Consider the following 24320-nt stretch of genomic DNA (forward strand, 5'->3'; position numbering starts at 1 on the left):
GTGTCTGCGGACCCCTCCACCGCCACCGCCCAAAGTGACTCCAAGCGCATTCATCGTTCAAAACCCAGCCTTGAACTAAGCGGTACGTCTGTGAAAGCATGTGTTCAACATACTAGGGGTTTTTTTCCTAGTAAATACCGAAATAAATGCAGGGCTATTCAAATGAAAAAACACCCATCTGTTAACTCATTTGAGAAGCACTGCCGCTTTGGGAAAGGGTGGGGGGTGGGGGAGTGGGGAGGGTCTGAAACAGAGACCCAGGGCCAGGGAGCGGGGAGGAGGAGGGCAGATGTGGGTCTCTGGGTACCAGGCTGGGCCGGTGCAGGTGCTGGACCGGGGGCTGGTCCCAGGGCCCAGGCAGGTACGCCCACCCGGCTTTACCCTGACCTCCATGGTGGGGAGGGGGGTGCGGGGGAGCAGAGTTGCTCAGGGGACAGTAGGGGGTGGGTAACAACTTGGGGGAACGGCTGTGGCTCAGGGTCCACCTGGGGGGTAGAAGGCAATTAAGTAACCAGCCACTGACTGCCAGAGCCCAGGAGCCCCCAGGGGCCGCCCATTCAGCACAGACCCGGCAGGCATCCCCCTCGACCTCCAAGCCTCTCAGGGCCAGCCAAGTGCCCTCCACTTTTCCGGACTCTCCTGCACCCTTGTTGCCCTCAGCCTCTTGGGGGCAAAGCCACAGAGGCCATGACCTCACCCAAGGCTGAGCCCCCTGCCCGGCCTTGGAGCCGCCCTTTGCCCCTACCCCTGCCCTAAAAAAGTACAACTACTCACCCCTGGTTTTTCTAAAGAAAGACATCTAACTGGTTGACTAAGAGAGTTTGTGTGCTCTGGGGTATCTACAAAAGACTGTCACAACAACTAGACGGTCAAGAACAAGACAGACACCCCAACACGTGGAGGGACTGGATCTTAGCAGCGTTTTCTTCTTTAAAAGAAAAAAATGCACCCTGAATTCCACCTCTTCTTCTGGGCCCGTCTCCTTGGCCAGGGGACCCTCAGCAGCCTGAGAGCCCCTCTCCAAGCTACTCCCAACCCAGGGCGAGACCCAGACATCACGGCTGGAACGCCCCTGCAGGGCCACCTGCCCAAGAGTGGGTCCCGCCTGCCTCCCACGCATCAGGAGATAGCCCTGTCTGGGCCCCAACCCGCACTCCCCAACTTTAGCACTTTCTGGAAGTCATAAGCTCTCGGTAGAAAAAATAAATAAATATATATGTCTGTCTCTCTCTGTGTATATGCACATGTATGTACGTATATGCACGGGCAGGACCACGCTGGCCCCGCCGGAGCCTCGGCGACCGGGACCCTGCTCCGCCCGCCCGCCCGCTCGGCGGCCTGGCGCTGGCCCGGCGCGGTGCCCAGGTCGTGGACGAAGTATTGCTGTCTGCCCCCTGGCTCCTGAGGTAAAGAAGGTGAGACGGGGCGGGCGGGCGCGCGGGCGGCGGCCCCTCATCTCCTCCCCCGGCTCGCCGCGTCCCCGGGCTGCGGCTCCCGCGGCGGCGGCTGCGGCTCGGGCGCCGAGGGGCCCCGGCCGGCGGCCGGCTCGGCCTGGCCTGGCGGGTCCTTGCGGCGATCGGCGGCCCAGGAGGGGCTGCGCGCCAGGCCGCGGGGCCGGGCGGCGGTGCGCGGGCGGCCGGGGCCGGCGGCCAGGCTGCTGGTGCTGCTGAACCTGCGCGCGGGCGGGAGCCCGGGCGGCGGGGGCGGCGGCGCGAAGAGAGAGGTGAGCGACAGGCTGCTCAGGGTCTCCGAGTGCTCGCTGCCCGCGCCCCCGCCGCCCCCGCCGGCCCGGCCGCCCGCGCCCTCCTCGTCCGAGGGGTCCATGGAGTCGTGCTGCGTGCAGCCCGGGCTGGTGGAGCCCCCGCTGCTGTGGCTGCGCTGGTGCGCCCGCAGCCCGCGCAGGCTGAACAGGCCCCGGCCCCGCAGGCTCAGGCGGCGGCGGGTGGCGGGCGACGGGCCGGTGCGGGGCCCCAGGGCGGGCGCGGGGGGCCCCAGGGCGCGCCGCGGGCTGTCGCTCAGGGTCAGGCTGTCCTCCAGCGTGGTCTGCAGGCTGCCCCCCGAGCTGCTGCGGCTGGCCTCCAGCGACGTGTCGCTCCCGGTGGCCTGCGGGGAGGCCACAGGGCATGGGGGGCGGCGCATCCTCCCCCAGCCCACCCATCTCGGTGACACCTGAGCACCAGCAGCCCCTCCAGCCTCTCAGGGGCAACCTCAGAACACGTCCTGCACCCCACAGCTTTCCCTCCGCCCGCCCCCCCACTCGCACCTGTCTGAGCTTCTGGGTGGCCCTGATGGTCCCTGCCATGGCCTCTGACTGGACCCCCTGCCCCAACCAACTCCCCTGTCCTGGGAGGGGAGGGCAGCCTGCGGCCTCCTACTCAGACCCCCCTCCCTTGCTCACATGGCTCCTCGTGCCCCGCCCCCCCGCTCCCCCCCACCTCTGCTCTGGCTGCTGCCTGGAAGGTTCTTCCCCAAACCCACCTGCCTCACACCTCGCTGCCTCCCCAGCCCCTCCACTGAGCTGCAGGCACCCTTGCTCCCCCCATGGCCCCCTTTTCTGGGCAGTGTTCTCCCTGGAAGCATCAAGGCCGAATAGACTATTTTTCCTGCATTTGTTTTGGTTTATCATCTCTCCTCCCACCCCTGCAACACACTAAACTGTAAACCCCGGGAGGCAGGGATTTTGTGATCAGGCTGCCTGCTGTGGCACCAGAGCCTAGCACATGGCCTGGAGTGTAGCTGGGTGGACAGTCACAATGGAAACAAATGACCACAGCGCCCTGGGCCTGGCCCCACCCCCACCACACTGCGTGAGACAGGGGGCGGCTCCCGCTTCTCCCTGAGACCAGGTCCCCAGCCACAGGGCCCAGGTGGTGGACCTGCAGATGGAGTCCACCCTGCCCCCCAGACCCGCACTCTGACCTCCTTTCCTAGTGGTCACACCCCAACTTTCTTAGCATCCCCCTCCCACCCTGAAAATCCTCCCAATGCCCCCTCCTCCGCAGCCCCTCACAAGCCAGCCCATGATTCCTTCAGAGCCCCCACCCAGACCCTCCCCACACTACTATCCCCAGATGCACTTGACCCTGTCCCTTCTATCAGCTTCTGGTGCCACCTCCTCCCTGAAATCTCAGCACCACCCCCTCAATCCTCCAAGCGTGCCCAGCACTGCGGTGCCCCGTGCCTTTGGTTGAGCCCATCCCCTCCTCCTCCACCTTGGACTTCAAGGCCTCACTCAGCCAGGAGAGCTCTCAGAGGCGGGAGGCGCCATACCTGCCGGAGGAGGGTACAGTTGACGCTCGGCGACCGCAGGGAAGCCCAGGAGCCCTGCAGGGCGATCTTCGGCAGGGTCCCAGCACCAGCGGCCCTCTCCTGCCCTTTCTGGCTGGCAGCCACAGCGGGGTGGAAGAACTCGGCCGGCATGGGCAGGAGTGGGCTGGAGGCATCCGAGGAGAAGGGGCTTGGGGGTGCTGCTGCAGAGGGAAGAAAGGAGGCTGGGGGCAGGCTCAGGCTGCCTGGCCCCTGGAGGGAGGGTGGGCTGGCTGGAAGGGGGCTGCCTAAGAAACTGGCTGTGAAATCGTGGGCAAGCATCCGTCTCTGGGCCCGGTGTCCCCGTGGTGAAAGCAAGGGAGAAACACCGAGCCTGCTTGTGTCCTTCCTAGGAAGACAGGCACTGGGTAAAGGCACAGCTTTTGGAGCCAGGCTCAGCACCCCTGGGTTCCTTCTGTTGTGCCACGGGGACCTGCTGCCCACCTCGAGCGGAGAGAAAAGCAAAAGGCAGCCTCGGAGCTCTCGGCCACAGCAGTGCTCACTGTGACGACTGCCCGCCAGGTCCTGACACCCACAGGGCTCCCCTAGGACAGCGGCAGGTGGGCACAGCATGGGTGGCAGAGAGAGTGCTGTTCTGCTCCGATGGGGATGGGGAGAGGCAAGGAGAGGGGGAGGGGAAAATGAGGGCTGGGGCAGGTCTGGGTGAGGGATGGAAGCGTGTGTGTCCCCAGGTAGGGGGCGTCCTAACCTGTCATCTTCTTATTTAAGGAGAAGGTTCATGGATGGTTAGATAAAGAGGATGGGATTTCATTTGATCAGAATGGCCCTTGGGTCCTACACCCTGACTTCAGGTTCAGGAAGTCCAGGGACTCCGCACCTCTGCCGTCATGTCTAGTCCAGAGGCCATCAGCTCTAGGGAGGGTCCTCAGAAAAGTCACCCCAGCCCCACCCTCTGCTCCTGGAAGGTGCTCGACGCCAGGCCTCCCAGAAGAGTACCTGGGGTGAGCCCAGGGTCCTGGGACCCCTCTTCTGTTGAGCTCATCTCTCTGCTCCCTCGCCCAGCCAGTGCTGTGAGACCAGATCCTGTCTCCTCTACAAGGAGACTGGAGGCGGAGTTTCCGTCGTGGCGCAGTGGTTAACGAATCCGACTAAGAACCATGAGGTTGCAGGTTCGATCCCTGCCCTTGCTCAGTGGGTTAAGGATCCGGTGTTGCTGTGAGCTGTGGTGTAGATTGCAGACGAGGCTTGGATCCTGCGTTGCTGTGGCTCTGGCGTAGGCCAGTGGCTACAGCTCTGATTCGACCCCTAGCCTGGGAACTACCATATGCCATGGGAGTGGCCCAAGAAATGGCGACAAAAAAAAAAAAAAAAAAGGAGACTAGAGGTGACAGTGAGCCCGAGCGATGGACAGGTCAGCTCAGTGCACTGTCCTGGTGTCCACAGCCCACGCATGAGCCCAAAGCACAAACATGAGATGATGAGGGTAGCGCCTTGTACCAAAGGACCATGGAGGAAAGCAGGCTTTCTGCTCAGCGTCACCTTGTGGATAAACAGCTCTCAGATTCAGCTCAAGGCAAACACTTGGGTAATTAGGCAGCTTTCCTTCTGCTTGATGAGAGCTGTGTGTGCCCACCTGTTTCCCTTTTCACCACAGCTCCTAGGAAACTCAGGGTAAATCATCCATTAGCCCAAATTCCTGGTATAATAATGATCTCACCTCTCTGTATTATTTGGCTCCTGATCCTTCATCATGGTTCTCTCAGGCCTGAGATCCCTGTCTTTTATTGTCAGTGACCTGTCTGGTTCTTCTGGACTCAATAGAGTGGTTTAGGCAAAAATACGAAGGAAAAAAACTCAGCCAGCTCCCGCTGAAGCCACCACCCGAGCCCAGGGCTGTGGAGAGCTGGCGGAGCTCCGCCCCTCACCTTGGCTGCTTTCATGTTTCAGCCAGGACCGGACAGGGTTGAACGGGATCGCCTCCATCTCGCAGAGGAAGTTTTCTGGACCCGACGAGACAGCCGTGCTGGACACGGGGAAGAAGCATTCGCCCAGGTCCCCCACACGCATGGGCTCAGGTGGGTCTGGCTCTCCCTGCAGAAAAAGGGAGGTGGAGGGGCCAGGACGGTGGAGGGGGACAGCCTGCCACGGCTGCCGTCCGACCTCTGCCTGGCCGATCTCGCTGCCTGGGATGGCCTTCTCCTTGCCTCCTCTGCCTGGCCAGCAATTATCATCTGCCAAAACCCAGGTGGAAGGACCCCACCTCCAGGAAGCCCTCTGTGATGTCCTAGGCAGGCAGCAGTTTCCCGCTCATTCCCCTGGAGACTCTGAGAGCCTTAAGGGTCTTCCCTGTCTCTGCAGCCAAGGGCCTGGTGTAGACCCTGGCCCAGTGCAGAAGCCAAGTCTAAGTTGGTGACGGCACCAGAAGACAAGCGGCTGCAGGGCCTTGCGAGCAAGAGCCTGGGCAGGTCCCTGCTCATGGCTGAGCCTCAGTTTACACATCCATAAATGAGACAGTAACCCCTTCTTCCAGGGCCTGGCATCCAGAAGCTGCCAGCCTCCCCTCCTGGCACTCCCTGGGCCCTGTGCTTCCACAGCCCTGCAACCCAAGGTCACTTCTGCCCAGCAAGCTTCTCAAAAGCTGACTCAGTGCCCCCTCCAAGGCAAATGGGCCTCCGTGACTTCTTCTCCGAATCCTAATGAAACATACTGCACCCACCTGAGCCCAACCAGGCCCTAGGAACAGGGCACTCCAACATCCTTGTGGGAAAAGGGTGCAGGGAGGCAGGAAATACAGGAGGGGACTGGGCGAGGGTGGCTGGAGCTGTAGGAGCTGTCAGCTGTCAGGGGACAGAGGGGGCCGGGAGGAGCTGGGAAGAGCTGACAGAGGATGGCTCTGGGGGGCAGTGGTGCCAAATCCAGGCTGCCCCAGGGATCAGGGGACAGAGGTTCTCTTAGGGCAAGGCCACTGCCTCCCAACCTCCGGCCAGGGGCTCCTTCTCACACCCCCCAGCCAGGGCAAGAATGACTTGGCCTTGAGGTCATAAGCCAGGCAGCAGGCCTCCCCTGCCTGTGTCTGCAGGATCAGCACAGTGGCCTTTCCCACCCTCCCGGCCTCCTTGGACGGACCACCTGGAGAGCAGAGTCTGGAGAGCAGCCCCAGGGCCGGCTTCCCTGCTGTGCCATGCCCGGCTGTGTGGCAGGACCGGCCCCCTCACATCCCAGAGCTCCTTCTCTCACATGTGGAATGGAGCCAAATCAACCCTGATGCACAGAAGACAGGCCAAGGGGGTCGGACACACTGAGTGCAAGTAACAGCTGGCACACAGTAGGTGCCTGCACCTGCTGCAACCTTCCCCTAGTCTCTTCAGCCTCTCAGCACCCCGTAAGGTTGGCCCACTGGAAATAACTCCCATTAAATGGATCAAAAACGCCCAAAGCTATAGGAAGCAGCCGAGGCCACTGGGATGCTGTGACTGGAGCCCTGGATGAGCTCATCGCTTCAGGTAAGTCATTCCACCTCTCTGAACCCTTCCCTCATTTGATTAACAGGAGATGAGGGCCCAGTACGCAGTGCTGGGAAGGCCAGGCTGCAAGGACAGACCCACTTGGCCAGGAGCCCACCCGGGGCCACTTACCTTGCTGTCTCTGGGGCCGAGCGGGCAGGCTGTGGGATCCTCCAGACTCAGGTCATCGCCCAGCAGGATGGACGAGGACCTGTCTGAGTTCAGGGAGAAGGCCTCCGTCTCGGCCAGCTGCACCTGCAGACAGGTGACAGCCTCAGGTCACCCCTGGGTCTGGGATGGGACAGGCCCTTTACTCCAGAAAGATGCAGGGCAGTGGTCAGGGAGAGCCAGAGACCTGAGCACAGATGGCATGTCCACCCCGTGCAGGGACCCAGCCTGGGCAGAGGGTGGGTGATGACATGAGGGTGTCACAGCCAGCAAAGTGCTGGCTGGGCTGGGCCTGAGGACAGGTGAGTCACCCTGGGCTGCAAATTCCAAAGCTGGTCCACTTGCCCCCAGACCAAGTGCCCAAGAAGCTGGCTGGGTCTGAGGCACCTCTGTCCCTGTGCAGGCTACCTTCATGGGCAGGGGTGGTTGCCCTGGGGAATCTGAAGCCATTGCAAGCTAGGCTAGAAAACCCCTGGGGAGGAGCTGCGGGCCCCACACTTCAGGGAAGAAGGGAGAGGGTCTGCCTGAGCTTGTACAAGGCAGGCCTGGGCCCAGTGGACGCCCTGGGACACCCATCTGGGAAGCTCTGCCTGGGGATGGCGGGGCCAAGCTGGGGGCCAGAGCAGGGCCCCCGGAGCAGGCTCTGGGGTGCTCAGGCTTTAGGCGCTGAGATGATGGCCCTAGATGATCCCTTCATGTCACGGAAAAGGCAAAATGCCCCAGAGGTGACATGTGGCCTTCCTGTGGGCACCAGCAGCCCACCACCAAGGTGGGCAGCCACCCCTTCTGAGCACCCACTGTGTACAGGCACAGCTCTCTAAGGCCACGCCCCAGGCCTGCACGGGGTGGACAGACAGGCCAGCCTGGACTCAGGAGACAGGCCAGTGTCTGCCAAATCGGCCTGGTCGGGTCCCCCTCAGGCTGGCCCCCCACCAGGCTTTGTGCCACCCCCACCCCAAGGCCCCAGCTCCCTCTGGGGTTGCGTTACCTCTTGCTTGTCATGGTGACACTTCTCGCAGCCGGCCGGCGAGGAATAGTGGTGAAAGATGGAGCCAGACAGGTTGTCAATGATGGTCAGCTCTCCCTCCAAAGAGTCCTTGATGATTAAAGAGACGCTGTCCAGCCACAGGTTCTCCTAGGCGGACGGGGACGGGGCGGGGACAGGCGGGATTATCGGCGGGTCGGGACTGTGGGGTGGGTGGGACACAGCTGCCCTCCCCCGGTTCTCTGCCCGTGGCCTGGGCCCGACCCCTCATCACAGGGTCGCCCCTTCAACAGAGCTGTGCTGGGTGGGGCCCGAAACGGCAGAGGCCCCGGTCCCCCTTGCCCTTCTAGCCTGGCAGCACCCCCCCCCCCGCCCCCACACCCCCGTGCCCTCTCCGGCCCCGCCCACCTGGGCTGGCGAGTAGCAGCGTCGGCACAGGCGGCCCTCAGCGTCACCCCCACCGCCCGCCCCTCCTGGCCCTTGGCTGGGCACCGGCGCCCCCGGGGAGCTGGCAGGTGGCCGCGGGCTGGGGCCCAGGCTGTGGGCCATCTCCAGCTCGAGCTCGGCGTCCATCTCGGCGTCCTCCTGGGCCTCCTTGTTGCTGTCGTCCAGGTGCTTCATGAGCACGGCCACCACCACGTTGATGAGCACGAACTGGGCCGTGAGCACGAAGCTGACGAAGTACAGTGGCGACACGAACTGCAGGCTGCTCAGGCAGCTGCGCTCGTCGTGGGTGCAGTCCCGCAGCGTGTCCTGCACAGGGCGGGGGCGGGGAGGCATCGGTGAGGCCCGAGGGTGTTGGGCACAGGTCTCATCTCTGTCCTGTGAGCCCCACCCCCGCCCTAGGCCGCCGTGGGCCAGAGCCCGGGCGCCAGGACTGGGTGATGGGCAGTGGGGCCAACACCTCAGGGCCTGGCACCTGAAGGCGCAGCACCTGGAGCCCCTGGCCCTGGGCGGAGTCCTGTCCCCGAGAATCTGAGCGCTGGCCCTAGAGCAGCATTTGGGGGCAGACGGAGAACCCACGCTGGCCTCACCGCCACCTCCCTTTGACTCGGGGTCCCCGGGCAGGTCCCTCTGCATCTCTGTGCCCTGCACCTCCCTTCTGGGTGCGACCGGGCGCTGGGCAGGCAGATGGCTCGGGAGCGCTGACCCTCAGGACCCGGCCCTCAGCCCGATTCTCCCGCCCCAGCCCCCGCACGTGTACCTTCATGATCCCGTTCCAGTTGTCACCAGTGGAGACCTGGAAGAGCGTGAGGAAGGCCATGCCGAAGTTCTCGAAGGTGGCGTGCCGGCTCATGCCCTCGCACGGGTTCTCGTCATTGCAGACTGGAAGGAGAGCACGTCAGCCCAACCCGTTGCCCAGCCCCCGGCACCACCTGCCCCGCGCTGCTGCCTCCCGGCCTCGCCACAGAATCCCCACGACCACCTCAGAGGTGTGTGCGGACTGTGCCCAGCCCACAGATGGAGAAACTGAGGCTCAGGAAGGTGGTACACAAGCTGGGGCTCAAACTCGGGGAAGTCTGGCTCCTCCCCCCACCCAGGTACCGATTCCGGAGAAAGAGGATGGGGCGGCTAAGGGCTAACGGCCAAGGAGGCCCCCGCTTTCTGGAGTCTGCAGGGCTGGGCTGGGTGTGGGCTGCAATGCCTTCGGCCTGCGCCCTGGCCACTCTTCCTGTCCCGTTAGAATGGGCACCAGCAGGTGGGGCCTGAGGGAACCGCCCCAGGAGGTCAGACAGCTGGGGGGGCTCCAAGTCAGGCGCCCCTGCACAGGCCTGGCTGTGCACATCGAGCAGGCCAGCACCTCTCCAGAGCCCCTGCTCACACTGGAAGGGGGAGTGGAGGGCTGAGCATCACTCCCCCATCTTTCTGGTGGGGGGGGAGGCTCTCCCCATTACAAAGACCCCGACACGCCAGTCTGATGGGGGAGGTGGTCTCAGGCCTCGCCACCCTGCAAGGCCCTCTTCCAGGCCTGTTCCCAGCCCCCACCCCACCCCAGGCCTGCCTGCTTCGAGTGTCACTCACCCAGCTTCCCAAAGAGCTCCACTCCCAGGGCGGCGTAGATGAAAAAGAGCAGCATGAAGAGGAGGCCCAGGTTGCCCACCTGCGGGGACAGCAGCGGGGCTGGGCCGGGCCGGGTTGGGGCGCCGGCAGACTCCAGGCAAAGGGCCAGCCTGAGGTCAGGGCAGCCGTGGCATTTGACCAGGCTCTGGTCCACGGCTGCCACCCCCGCAGGACCTCCTGGAGGGCAGGCCGGGTCCAGCTCAGGGCACAGGACGATAATAAAACACATGTGAAGCCTTTGCTGGGAACGGCCCAGTTTCAAGCATCGCACATTCACTGCAGTGACACTCCACACGGTGACCTAGGAACTCACTGTTAGCCCCATTCATCAGGGAAAGAAAGACACGTACTGAGAGGTGACCTGCCCAAGGCCATACCACTAGGAGGTGACAGGACTGGGGTTCAAGCCCAGCAGGCTGGCCCCAGGGTTCATGCGCATAGCTGCTACTCCATACACCTATGCGTAGTTAGTACCATCCCAGGGGTGAATGGAGAAAGGGAGGAAAGGAAGTTGCAGGGAAAATGCCACCACCTCCATGAAGCCTGCCTGGATTCCCTCAGGCAGACTGGGATGCAGTCTGACCCTGTGAGTGTAACCGGTGTGTCCCTGTCACTGTCTCTGCTGGTCTGGGAAGTCCTTGAGCACAGAGACGTGGCCAAATGAATTCAGATCTGTTCCTCAGGCCAGCACGGGCCCTGGCCACAGAGAGAAGTGAACACGAGAATTTATGCAGGATTGTGGGCCCCAGTAGCCTCCTGCAAACCCAACCACCCCCGTCCCACAGCTCCTGTGGGAAAAGAACATCCCAGATTCCAAACCTATTTCGAATCTACCCCTAGGCTGGAGACCACCTTTAACTGGCCTTGTGGATAAGAGAAGGCTCAAAACCGTTCTTGCCCTAGAAATGACGTATCTCCTAGAACCCTCGGCAGACCTGCCTGAGTGGAATCCGAAGACGTTCGCATTAATTGCTGAAAAGCAAACCACGTTAATCACAGCTCCTAATGCTTCTCTGCCCCCGATGAGGGCCTCCTCCCGGGCGCTTCTACAACCACACTAACAGTGCCTGACTCATTAAATGCTGCTTGCTCATTAATGAAACAAGCACTTATTGAGCAGCTATGAGGCCAAGTGTGAGGCCCCAACAGCCGGGAGGAATCAGGCCTGGCCTGGGCCCTTGGCTCAGCTCCTCACCCCACACAGGCCGGGGTCAGCATTCCTCCACCTCCCGTTCCTGTCTGCTCCCCTCCTGCCCTCAGCATCTCCGGGCCTGCATGGCTCCAGCAGCCTCCTCACCCACCTCCCTGCCTCCAGCCTCTCCCTCCAATCCAGTCTCCTCACACTCGCCAGAGCAGCCTCTAAGAGCAGCTCTGCTCGAAGCCTCCTTTATCCAGAACCTCTCTGGGCCCCCAGGACAAAGCCCAGGTGTGCTGTCCTGGCATCCGAGGCCTGTGGGGTCTGGCCCTGCAGACCCCTTCCCAGCCTGATCGTCCAACCCCGGACTCCAGCCACACAGAAAACAGACCCCATTTGCCTATTCTGTTCCTTCTGCAGGGAAGACCCTCTCTCTGCCTTTGCCCGGTAAAGGCCTCCTCTCCACCCCTCAATGCTCAGATCACAGGTCATCTCCTCTGAGAAGCCTTCCCTGATGCCTCCCCTCGCTGGTTCTGGGCACACGCATCTCTTAAAGTGGTTGTAAGTACTATCGCAGGACTCCTGCCGGAGGCTGGGACCTCCTAAGGCATCTTCATGTGCCCTCTGCCAACACAGTGGCCTGGGGCGCCCCCCCTAGGATGCCCGGGGTCAGAACAAGGGGAATGGGGGAGGGGGAGGGGCAAGGAGGCCAGGCAGGGAGGGGGTACACACTTGCCACCCCCATCCCCATCCTCAGCAAACTCTTCCATGGCGCAGCCTATGACCCAGATTCCGCTGAGAGCTTTGTAGGAGTTGACTGTTATAAACCTCACGACATCCCTGTGAGATAAGCACTGTTACCACCCTCCATTTCACAGGCAAGGAAACCAAGGCACGAGAAATGGAGTCACACACCCAGGCTCTCACAGGGGCCTAGGCTTTGACCGCAGGTAGGATGACTTGAGTTTGGACTCCAACCCACGTCCTGTCTGCACACCGCCCCCCTGGACCAGCACTCACCCCCAGCTCCCACGTGACAAATTCCTCCCAAAAAGTTTCAGGTTAGGGAAGACCACAGCTCTTGGAATCAAGGCCCCTGCTTTCCATCCAGACCTGCGGTGCCACGTCACTTTCCCTCTGCAGCCAGGCTGCTGGGAAGCTCACACCCAACTGGAGAATGGGACTCATTAACGTCCTTAGCCCCGGTCCCTGAGAGAATGGGCTTTGTTTTCACCTTCCCTGGGCTGTCCATCTTTTATCCTCATTTTTAGCATGCTGGATCTGTGCCTTTCACTTTAAGACATCTCAAGTTTCTTAAGATTAGATGAGTCATAGTGAATGAATGAATGTATATGAGGCTCACCTCCCAGTGAGGGAGGGAGAAGGGGAGCCATAGGTAGGCGGGACAGCGGGGGAGGGAGAGCCTGGGACCACAGAATTTCCAGGAGGATGAAAGATGCACCCTCGGTGGCCCTTCCATTCGCCAGCGAGATGGGGTTGGGGGAGGGGGGTTTTCCCACTTCTCAGGGTTCCTACCCAGGTGAGGGTCCCATGCTGGCCCCTCCTAGAATGTCATATCTGTCACCTCTCCCTGCCAACCCACCCTACAAAGTCAAGCTCAAAGTCCCCTGATGCCTTCCCTGATTCCTCCAGGGAGTATCAGGCCCCCTGTTCTCCCCACACTGCCCTGAGGCTTCTGCCTTCCCCACCAGGCTGCTGACCCTGGAAGGCAGAATCTGGGTCCTCAGTGGCCAGCCTGGGGCCAGATACAGAGCAGGCTTGGGCGAGCACTTGGCAAATCAGAAAGAAAGAGACAGAGGGGACCCGTCCCATCTCACACAGCCTCTGGCTCACACTTGCTTCTCTGGAGTCAGGACTCTGCCCTGGCTCTGGGCAGGTCTGGCGAGAAGGGCGGTCAGGGCCCTTGCCCCCCAGAGCCCAGCGTGACACCAATGACAGCCAGACAGGCGGCCGAAGGAGCGGCTCTTACCTGGGGCAGAGCTTGCACCACGGTGTCCAGCAGGGCCCGCATGCCCGTGGCCATCTTCAGCAGCTTCAGCACTGTGGGCAAGACCCAGCCCGGCCCACTCAGCCCAGGCCAGTGGGGCGTGCGTGTGCATGCGTGTGCATGTGTATGAGTGCAGCAGAGTGACCAAGTAGAGGAACATAAAAGCCTAGCGGACAGCTCTGCGGTGCTGCACTATAAGCACGTGGGGACAGTTGGATGGGGGCTGCACAAAAATGTGTGCACGAGGTGTGGTTGTTGGTGTAAAACATCCAAGGAGGGCAGGTGCAGTGGGAACGGAGGGATATTAAGTGTGTGGTGAGCGAGTAATTCCCCACAATGAGGAGCAATGACTGACGTGTGGCCGCCCACGGCCGGGCCCTCCCCTCTGGCTGCAGAGGGCCCGGGGTGACGGCTGAGTTAATGCCACTGGCCCCTCGCCACCTCGGAATCGGGGCACAACAGGTGTGCTGGGCTGGTGGAAGGGGGAGCACTGAGGCAGAAGGTTTTTGACAGAACCTCGGGGCCAAAGGGAGGCTTCTGGGAGAAGGAAGGGGATTTTAAGGACAGTGTGTCTCGGCTAGTGTGTACAAAAGCTGGTGAGGAACCCAGCATCTTCCCAGCTGCACTGGCTCCCTTCCAACCCAACCTGAGACTGGACCACACGGGTCACGGCATCATATGGGGCGTGCGGGGCGCTGCACAGAGCCGCCTGGACAAGGGCGCTTTGTGCACACAGGGTACGCGTCAGCTCGGGCTCCTCCTGCCCAGTTCGCCCTGCTCCGCAGGAGGCCCAGCCCCCACCCCACCCCTCACCCCGGGCGATGCGCAGGACCCGCATGATCCGGATGATGGTGGGGTTGATGGGCAGCGCTGCATTGATCTCGATCTCCTCCAGCGTGATGCCCATGACTGACAGCAGCACGATGGCCAGGTCCAGCTGGTTCCACCTGTGCAGCCGGGCAGAGGAAGGTGGGAGTGAGAAGCGGGACAAGGGGCACTCAGGTTGGATGCGCTCCAGCTAGGAGGGGCTCCCCAACTCTCCGCCCTCCTGCCACAGCCCACAGGGATCCCTAGGAGCCAATTCCAGACCCCACTGGTACCAGCTCCCTCTCTGCACTGCTTCTCTGATCCCTCGATCTGAATCTTGAACCAACTGCTCCCTCTGCGTGGCCTGGGCTAGTCCATCAACCTCTCTGAGCCCCACTATTTTCCTCTGAAAAGAAAGACTAGCATGAGGTATGCCCTGCTCTGCGCATGAAAGATGAACTGGAGAGGCAGAATGTCCTGTGCTCACCAGTTGGGACCATAATCACTTCCTGTTCAGGGTTGTAGGCACCTGGGGTCCCGGGTCATCAGTGCCCAGACATTTACTGGTTGCCCTTCTCCATCTGCTCTAGGCTTCCCCAGGGATTAGAACTGCTTCCTCATCCTACGACCCACTCTATGCTGCCCCAGCCCAGTCCAGCTGCTCACCTATCCTTGAAGAAGCGCCTCAGACCAAAAGCCACCAGCTTCAGCACAGCCTCCAGCACAAAGACAGTGGTGAACATATAGTTGCAATACTTGAGGGCTGTCTCCAGGGACTACAGGGGACAAAGAGAAGCATGATCCTGACCTGTCCCCCACCTTACCACAGTCAGAAAGTCTCTGCCTTTTAAGGGGAGACTTTATTCCATTCATATTTAATGCAATGATTTATGGATCAACTTTTATTCTTTCCATCTTACTTAATGTGCACTATTTATTTTACATTGCTTTTTTTTTTCTGGACATACCCACAGCATGCATAAGTTCCCAGGCCAAGATCCCAGCAGTGACCTGAGCCACTGCAGTGACAATGCCAAATACTTAACCCACTGAGCCACTAAAGAATTCCTGCTGTTTATTTTCCTTATATATGCTGGTTCTGTCTAACTGCCCCTCTCTAGAGGCAGTATGGGGTAATGGTTAAGGATTGTGGTTAAGAACCAAACTGCCAGAGGTCCCGTCGTGGCTCAGTGGTTAACGAATCCGACTAGGAACCATGAGGTTACGGGTTCGATCCCTGGCCTTGCTCAGCGGGTTAGGGATCCGGCGCTGCCATGAGCTGTGGTGTAGGTCACAGACGTGGCTTGGATCCCGAGTTGCTGTGGCTGTGGCGTAGGCCAGTGGCTACAGCTCCGATTCGACCCCTAGCCTGGGAACCTCCATATGCCACGGGAGTGGCCCAAGAAATAGCAAAAAGACAAAAAAAAAGAAAAGAACCAGACTGCCTAGGAGGTCCCACGGTGGCTCAGCGGAAACAAACCCAACTATTATCCATGAGGCTTTGGGTTTGATTCCTGGCCTAGGTCAGTGGGTTAAAGGATCCAGCATTGCCGTGAGCTGTGGTGTAGGTCACAGACACAGCTTGGATTCCAAGTTGCTGCACCTCTGCAGCTCTAGCTTGGGAACTTCCATATGCCATAAGTGCAGCCTTAAAAAAAAAAAAAAAAAAGAATGAAACTGCCTAGATTTGAATCCAGACTCAGCACTTATTCCCTGTTCACTGTGTGACTGTGGGCAGGTCATTTGACCTCTCTGGGACTTAGTTTTCCAATCTGTGAAATGGGAATGATAATAGTATCTACCTCAGAAAACTGTTGTGAAAGTTAAATGAGGTAACAGTCCAAGGCCAGAGAGAATAAATACCTGCTAAGTATGAACAATTATTATTCCATTTCTTCATGTTCATTTAGAAGTTCTACGACTCCCGTTCCATGCTGCCAGGAGTTGCCTTCCTTTTACCTGCACTCATAATATTCCTCTCCTACTATTTAAAATAAGACACTAATTCCTTATGCGGGGGCTCTGCTCCCCTCATTGTCCCCACTCCAGTAAGAGAAGCCTTTTATTTATTTTATTTTTTTTTTTTTGTCTTTTGTTGTTGTTGTTATTGTTGTTGTTGTTGCTATTTCTTGGGCCGCTCCCGCGGCATATGGAGGTTCCCAGGCTAGGGGTCGAATCGGAGCTGTAGCCACCGGCCTACACCAGAGCCACAGCAACGCGGGATCCGAGCCGCGTCTGCAACCTACACCACAGCTCACGGCAACACCGGATCGTTAACCCACTGAGCAAGGGCAGGGACCGAACCCGCAACCTCATGGTTCCTAGTCGGATTCGTTAACCACTGCGCCACGATGGGAACTCCAGAGAAGCCTTTTAAAAAGATGTGCCCTACACACCCTCACATGCCCCTCTCACATACTGCCTGCAACTAGCTGGGAACTGGTCACCTCTCCTGCCCCAGGGTTTTGCCCCCAGTGGTCCTGCCCTTCCCCCAAGCTCCATATGCCCAGGTAGTCGTGGAGCCAGGTGGCAGGCCTTGAATGCAAATCAAAGTTCCAGTCCTGCCACCGCTACTCACTGGCTGAATAACTTGGGCCTCAGTTTCTTCATCTACAAGAGCTGGAGCAAGCCCTCCACGAGCACACCTCAGGGCTGCTGTGAGGCCTTGAGAGTTAGCATCTGTACTGTGCCCTGCAAAGACTCCCACCGAACCGGCCACAGCCACTGTCACCCGTATCCAAGGCTGGGCCCAAAGGTCACCTCTGCCCACCCCCCTTGCCAGGATCGACTGGCCTTTCCCCCTCACTCATCTTTCCGACCAGCCCGGGGCTTCCTGAGCATAGGGCCCCAAGTGGGGGGCTGCTCAGACCCTGCCCCACCCGGTCCCTGCAGTGGGGTCCCGCTGAGGACCCACCTCTGACATGTGACCTGGGGCTAAGGGCCAGGCCAGGGCTCACCGTGGGCTGATTGTAGTGCTCCAGGGACATGGTGACCACATTGAGGCAGATGATGAAGGTGATGAAGATGTCCAGGTAGTGGCTGGTGCACATGGAGTGGATGAGCAGCCGAGTGGGACAGTAGGTGGCATAGTAGGGTAGCCTCTGGGCCTCTGCGGGAGGCGGGGATGCGGTGGCGGGTGGGGAGTGGCTCAGAGGAGGCAGGAGGCAGAGGGGAGGGAGGAGGCAGGGAGAGAGATGCCAGGCCACCCTTGGCCCCAGGACTCAGTCTCCTCCACCCAGCCAGGGAGCCGCGGGGGAAAAGGCAGGATGTGAGGGAGGGTGACAAAGAGACACCCTGTGCCCAGCTATCCAAACATGCCCATGGGGGCACTCCGGGCCTGCTGTGGGCAGGCTGGGTCCCGCGGCTCAGGGCTGGCCCTCTGCCCAGACTGAGCTGCCAGGGCCTGATTCAGGTGGGCGGTGGGGTCACTATCGGACTCCAGGTGAACATCGATGGAGTAAGGGCACCTGGACAAGCAGACCCTGGGAGGAGCGCAAGACCAGGGGCCCAAGGGACATATCACTCGTTGCTTTCCACTTCCAAAGGCCAGTGCCGGGGTCAGGCCCAGGCCTGGGCCGCTGCGCCAGGAGCCCCGCCGCCACCCCACCCCCACCCCCACCCCCTCGACATCACCCACTCACTCCGGCGCTTCTTCTCCAGGCGCCGAAGCCGCTTCTCCTCGCGCCGCCGCGCCTCCTCGGCCTCCTGGTGCTGCCGGCACTTGTGGAAATTCTCCACCACGACGCCCACAAACATGTTGAGCACGAAGAAGCTGACGATGAGCAGGAAGGAGATGAAGTAGAGCAGCATCCAGGGGTTGTGGTTGGGCACGGGCTGCGGGGAGCCAGACGAGGCTGAGGCAGGCTGGTCCCGCACCGGGGCCGCGTGGGGGCGCCCCGTCTCGCCGAGCCTCCCTGCCGTGGGCGCACCCACAGCAGCCTCCTGGGTAGCTGGGCGGTTTGCAGGAAATAGAGGTAGGAAGCATCCACCCTGCCCGGCGCAAGTTCACTGCTCAGCCCAGAGAGCCCTCCCTTTCCTGCCAGCATCTTCCTCCTCTCACCTGCATCTATCCATCCATCAGGTCACTTATTCATCCATCCACTGATCATCCATCCACCCACGCATCTATCCATCCATCCACATGCTTATTCATCCATCCCCCCCCCCAGCCAGTTCTTCATCCATCCACTCATCCTCCATCCGTTTATCCCCCATCCATGCACTTATCCATCCACCTAGACACAAGGCAGGAAACAAAGCAGCCAGCAGAGGAGAGCACACAGCCTTGATGGAGTCTGTGCGTGTGCTCGTGCGTGTGCACCTGTGTTGGTGGGGGTGACGGGCAGGAGGAGTGTGCAGACGACGAAGCCGAGGAGGCTGTCTCCCAGTGTTCTCATGCACCATCCCCCGCCTCTGCCTCCAGCTCCAGAGCACGGAGTGAGGCCCCTGAGGTCAAGAGCCAGAGGCGGCTTACAGGCCTAGGGGTTACCCCAGCTCCGATTCCTTCACTGTGACCCTGAGCAGCTCCCTGCTCCTTCCCCCAGTGACCCCGCAGCGGGGACACGGCTGGCCCTGCTCAGCCACTTGTCTTTCCTAAAGTGCCCCCCGACCTCGCTCTCAGGGGGATCTTGGGAGCCAGGGCTCAGGCCTCCTCTGGGCCCAGCCTCCTCCCGGGCCCCTTCCACCCTCCCACTCCCAAATCCATCCTCCGCCAGCAGCCCTCAGGAAGCTCCCGCAAGCCAGCCTCACTGCCTTCCCCCTGCGCTCCCCCCACCCCGCCCTCCCTTTGCCCTCCCACGCTCCGCTCCGGCTGCATGGACAGGTCTTCCCGACCTGCTCACCTGCTCATCTCCTCCACCTCCTGCCACTCTCCTTCCACCTCCACCCTCAGCCCCATACTCATGACTCCCTGCACACATCACTGTCCTGCCCAGGCCTGCACCTGCTGTCCCCCGCAGCTGGCTCGGCCCCTCTCCTCCTCCTCCTCCACCCGCTTCTCCACCCACGGGCTCTGCAGCCCGCCCGGGGGAGCCAGCTTGCAGTGCTCTCCCTGCCGAGAGCAGCGTTTGTTGAAGCAAATGGAGCGGGGACTGGCACCAGCCAGAGAGCAGCAGCCCCCCTGGGGGTCGGGGGTGGGGGGCGGATGCAGGGCAGGTGGGGGAGAGCAGGCTGCAGCTGACAGTGGGAGACACTGGGGTTCGCTGACACCAGCTTCAGACCACTTTGTCCCTCGCCCTCTGCCCAGGCCGGACGCGGCCCCAGCCACGCCCACCTGCTGGTCCACAGCGACAGCGTCCAGTCCGTTGTACATGATGTTCACCCAGCCGTCCTTGGAGGCCAGCACGAAGAGGGACATCAGGGCCTGGAAGACACCGAAGGAAACGTCCAGGGTGGTGGGCAGGGGCCGCTCAGGCTGCATCTGCCCCCTCCTCAGTTCTGGGAGGCAGAAGGACGAGCAGCTTCCCCACACTGAGGGCAGAGCCACGTCCTCGATGACAACCCTTTTCTGAAGACACACGATGCACCTGCCATCTGCCCTGCAGCCCTGCTGCAAGGGGACGAGCACCAGACCAGGAGTCCTGGCCCCAGTCTCAGCTCTGAAATCAACTGGACAAGAAAATTCCTGAGTTCTTTTCCCCTCACCCGCAGAACCACGCCAGGATTTCCGTGCCTGCCTGCCAGCTTTGCTGGGAGGGGCAGCTGGAAGGTTCCTGACCAGCACGAGCGGTCCTGCCACCATCCCTCCAAGCTTGCCTCTAGCACCTGAACATGGGCGTTCATGAGAAGTCGGGAGCCCTGGGTCACAGCCCAAGCTTTGCCCCTCCCTGGCTGTGTGACACGGGGCAACTTCCTTAACGTCTCTGGGTCCGAGCGCCTTTGCTGTAAATGGCAATAATTATGCTCACTGGCAGATTTTGGAAAGAGAGGCGATTCGCTAGAGACAGCCAGCCGAGGCTCCCCACAGGCTGACGCATCCTCGCGTCCCTTTGTAGAGGACCCGGCACGGAGCCTTGTGTGCAGTAGGTGCTCAGTAAAGCTTTTCTGAGCTGGACTGAACCACTGCCATCTTCCCAGGGCCCAAGTGTGCCAGCAGTCAGTGGGCTCACAAAGGACCTCAGGCCCACCAGCGGGGACAGGAGGTCACAGGCCCTACTCCAGAAGCCCCCTCCTCCTCCTCTGTGCTTCCACCCCATTTGTTCATTTGTTGTAGCCCTGGACCAGGAAGTGGGGTTCTGGGCTGGGTCCCCACCCTGTACTGGCCCCTCCTTCATACCCACCCAGGGCACAGACCCTGCCTCTTCCCTTCCAGGCAGGAACAGTGCTGTGGGCTGCCTGGAAAGGGCTCAGGCCCAGAAGCAGGGCAGGGGCCACAAAGGGAGCGCTCCCTGCCAGGGACGACATGGAGCCCTCACAAGCCAAGGGGCCAATGTCGCTGTGAGCCCTTGGATCCCAGAGGCCTGAAGTGCAAAGGGTCTGAGACTGGAAATCACAGACCTGCTTCCATTTACAGACGACGACGCTAAAGCACAGAGAGGGATAGAACTGACCTGAGGGCACACAGCTTCTTAGTGGCCCAGCAAGGAATCTAAAGTTCTGGGCCATGCTGTAACCCTACCCCACCCCAACCCCATGGCTCTGAGCTGAGATCACCCTACTCAGGGGTCCAGGGCCACTGGCCTACCGTGGAGCATGCCCAGAACAGGAAAGGGCCAGGAGTGCTCCACAGGACTGGGCCAGCCCTGGTGCCGAGGTCGGGAGTCAGCTTCGAGCTCATAAAGGGCCCCCACTGGCTTTCCCTCAGCTTCTCTGAACATCTTTTTTTTTTTTTTTTGTCTTTTCAGGGCCGCACCCACGGCATATGGAGGTTCCCGGGCTAGGGTCTAATTGGAGCTGTAGCCGCTGGCCTACGCCATGGCCACAGCAATGCGGGATCCCAGCCTCATCTGCTACCTACACCATAGCTCACGGCAACACCAGATCCTTAACCCATTGAGCAAGGCCAGGGATCAAACCCGCAACCTCATGGTTCCTAATTGGATTCATTTCCACTGCACCACGAGAGGAACTCCCCCGAACATCTTTTTAAAGACATCTGTCTTACCAACTATAGAATTGTTACCAACGTGAAAATGCACTGCTCTGGAGAATCTGGAGGGATGGGGGGTGCAACTGTGTCCCAGTTCCCAACCCCATTCCCTGCATCTCACTGCCGCTCCCCGGCCTCACAGTTCCTTTCCTGGGGAGCACGGGCACTGGGATCCCTGGTCAGGGATGCAGCTGGAGGGTCCTGGGCAGAAGGGTGGGGCCCCAGGCTCTGGGCCACCAGAGTTGGATCCTGTTCCTTCCCTGTGTGAGCTGGGGACAGCCCTCCCAGTCTGGTCACACTTAGCCACCCAGGTGGGCCCTCAAGAAACAGGCGCAGTTTGGGGAGGGGGGAGCTCTTTGGAGGGAGCCAGCTGGGGGACTCTCACCTGGGATGCTACCCAGATGGCCAAGCCTGGCAGGCCCCCAGAACAGGGGACCAAGGACAGGGCAGGAACTGGGAGGGAGCCTGTCTGCCGACTAGAGTGGGGAACAGAGGAGATGGGTGATGGGAGGAGAAACCCACCCTGGGCCAGGGGCTTAATACACTTTAACCTCAATGGCGGCCTATAACACTCCCATTGTACAGACAAGAAACTGAGGTTCGGAGAAGCCACACCTACAGTAAGTGGCGGAACCAGGATTCACATCAGGTCTGGCTGATGCCCAAACTTCTGTGAGAGCTCCCCAGATAGGGGATTAGGGCAGGAACTAATGTCACTAAGACACTTTCTAAGTGCCAAGCACCTGCTGGACATTCCGCCTTCAGGTCGCTAAGCCTCACGCCACCTATGAAGTGAGTTCTGCCCCTGCACCTTTTGCAGAAAAGGAAGTCAAGGCTTGGAAAGCAGCAGCTCCGGCAACTAATCTAATCCCAGAGCTGTTGGCACCAAGAGCTGTCACCCCACCCCCTGGGGGTGGGTCAGGTCTAGTGTGGGAGGGGCTCACCTGGCCCAGATTGTCGAAGTTGTACTTGTGATGGACCCAGCGGTAGTTGGCGGCCACGCAGTCGGAGCGGTTGGTGATGTTGCGGGTGTCTACACCAAGACAGTGGTAGAACTTGCCCTTGAAGAGCTGGGGGTAGGGACACAGGGTTAGTGACCGTCTTGCCAATGCTCCCGGGGGGTGGGGGTGGGGTGCAGATCAGAAGAGGGTGCTGCCCCTCAGGGGGCACTTCCTCTGAGCCAAGCCCTGGACCACACCGCCTCTCCAAGGCCCCCAGCACGAGGCGGGGCTAGGCTGGTCCCATCTCACAGGTGAGGAAACCGAGACCCAGCGGTGTTAAGTAATTTTGCCCAAATCGTTTGAGGTCTAGGAAGCGGCAGACCCAAGGTTCACGCCCTGGTCTGACTCCCAGCACTTCCACAGACCCCAGCCATCAGACTCCACACTGGGGACCGGGGAAGGGACGCCTCGCGAGAATGCTGCCTGCGCAGTCCCAAGGCAGAGGAAGGGAAGTAAAGGGACCCTCTCTAGGGGCCCAAGCCCTCTCTGTGTCCCCTGCCTGGAAGGGGCAGGGCCACTGTCCACACGGGGTCCACACCAAGCCCCTCCTGCCCAGGCGGCCTCACTGTGAATCTCTCAGCAAAGGGCACCTGTGGGGGGGGGGCTCCTCCAAAGCTGCACCCCAAACACGGGACACAGCGCTCAGACCCTCAAGAAACAGGGTTGCAGCAACAGCTCAGACCATAGCAGGACCAGGTCATTTTGGCCCTGCCTCTGGCACACACACCTTCTGATCTGCCCCACGTCCCCCTGTCCAGCCCTGAGGCCCCATCCTATTCCTGGCCTGGGCTCCAAAGCAAAACTGGAGTCAGCTCAAGGCCCTGCCTGGGTCAGAGACCTTCCATGGCTCCCACCCTAGAGAAGCCAAGTCCCAGCTCTGCAGCTGCCGTTCCAGGTCTCTCCGCACTTGGCCCAGCTCATCTCTCGGCTCCAGCCAGAGCCCCGGGGCTCTCTCCCCAAACATGACCTGCGTGGTCCCATCTCCCCACATGTGCCCTTTCAACCCTAAAACACCTTCCCCCCAACCTGACCTGCCCAAGTCTCCTGCCCTTCAAGGCTCAGTGCAAAGGCCACCTCCTCCAGGCTGTTCTCCCCTCTGACCCCAGCCCAGCCCTGTGTTCCTGCATACTTTGGACCCCTGTGATCCCGTTTACCCAGCCTGCCTTGCTCTCAGCCATTTGGGCCCAGTCTGTCTCTCTCCCTTGGATGGAGCTCACTGCAGGCAGGGACCCTGGCTGCTCCACCAGGGACCACCTGGCACAAGGTCGGGAGACTTGGGCAGCAGGGTGAGCCTCTTCCCCGCCAACAGAGCCCACCCAAGTGCCTGCCCAGCCTGGGTGCCCCTCACCTGCACCCCCAGGATGCCGAAGATGATGAAAAACGCACAGCAGATGAGGACAATGTTGCCGATGGGCTTTAGGGAGGAAATGAGTGTCTCCACCACCAGCTTCAGGCCGGGTGCCCGGCTGATGACACTGCAGGCAGGGAGGGGCCAAGTGGGCCATGAGCCCTCAGCCAGGCCTGGAGAGAGCCCCCTCTTTGGCCCAGAGTCACCAGAGCAGAGCCCTCCCACCGCCGGATCTACATTCAGGGCCTTGTGCTTTCATACCCTCTTGGGATCCACGCCACACCCTCCTCTAGATTCTGAGGCCGAGACGGCAGAGCCACCCAAGGACACACAGAGAGGGGGTAGAAGTCCTGGGGGGCCCGCCTCCGTCCCCACCTTCCAGCACCTGCTCCAGGCTCCTCCCCAGGAGTGAGGCCCACAGCCCAGCCGCTGGTTCTGCTCAGTTAGAGCCTGGCACACACTACAGAGGACTGCGTAGGTGCAGGGGCAGAATGAGGGGTGCACTTCGACCTGGGGAGCTTCCTTGGACAGTGCATGGATCCCCCATCCGCGGAGGCAGGGTCCTCACCGCAAGGGCCGTAGGGTGCGCAGAAGCCGCAGGACCCGGAGAACTCCCAGGATCTTGGCTCCCCCCGCGGAGGCCAGGGACACCACGATGTCGATGATGGACACGAAGACGAGGAAGCCATCCAGCACATTCCAGCTGCTGCGCAAGTACGCCTGCTCCCCGAAGTACAGCCCCAGCGAGACTATCTGGGGGAGGGGCGAGGGGCGGGGTCAGCCGGATTCCACGGAGGGTGGAGGCTGGCAGGGGCGGGGCGACACGTGGGTGGGAGTGGACACGGGCCCTGCCACCTCCTCTGAAGGGGACCTCTAGGCCTCCCGAAAGCAGCCGGTTCCCTTCTCCCCCCACATCTGCAAACCCCCTGGCCCTGGGAAGCACCTTGGAG

General features: G+C 60.9%; 1 protein-coding gene across 1 annotated transcript in view; it reads right to left on the reverse strand.

Moving 5' to 3' along the window:
- Positions 1-203: 203 nt before the first annotated feature.
- Positions 204-24320, reverse strand: part of CACNA1I (calcium voltage-gated channel subunit alpha1 I) — a 106736-nt gene continuing 82619 nt past the window's right edge. The window contains exons 20-36 of the mRNA XM_047786201.1: positions 23939-24123; positions 23371-23497; positions 21966-22091; positions 19207-19296; positions 17576-17768; positions 16892-17043; positions 14601-14710; positions 13941-14074; positions 13110-13180; positions 9946-10024; positions 9128-9249; positions 8332-8676; positions 7927-8073; positions 6903-7025; positions 5193-5358; positions 3271-3467; positions 204-2103 (exon numbers count right to left, since the gene is read on the reverse strand). Of these exons, the coding sequence (XP_047642157.1) occupies positions 1453-2103; positions 3271-3467; positions 5193-5358; positions 6903-7025; positions 7927-8073; positions 8332-8676; positions 9128-9249; positions 9946-10024; positions 13110-13180; positions 13941-14074; positions 14601-14710; positions 16892-17043; positions 17576-17768; positions 19207-19296; positions 21966-22091; positions 23371-23497; positions 23939-24123 (3018 nt within the window). The 3' untranslated portion in view covers positions 204-1452. The remainder of the gene's footprint in view (positions 2104-3270; positions 3468-5192; positions 5359-6902; positions 7026-7926; positions 8074-8331; positions 8677-9127; positions 9250-9945; positions 10025-13109; positions 13181-13940; positions 14075-14600; positions 14711-16891; positions 17044-17575; positions 17769-19206; positions 19297-21965; positions 22092-23370; positions 23498-23938; positions 24124-24320) is intronic.

Source organism: Phacochoerus africanus, chromosome 7, assembly GCF_016906955.1.
Source record: "Phacochoerus africanus isolate WHEZ1 chromosome 7, ROS_Pafr_v1, whole genome shotgun sequence".
NCBI classification, from domain to species: Eukaryota; Metazoa; Chordata; class Mammalia; order Artiodactyla; family Suidae; genus Phacochoerus; species Phacochoerus africanus.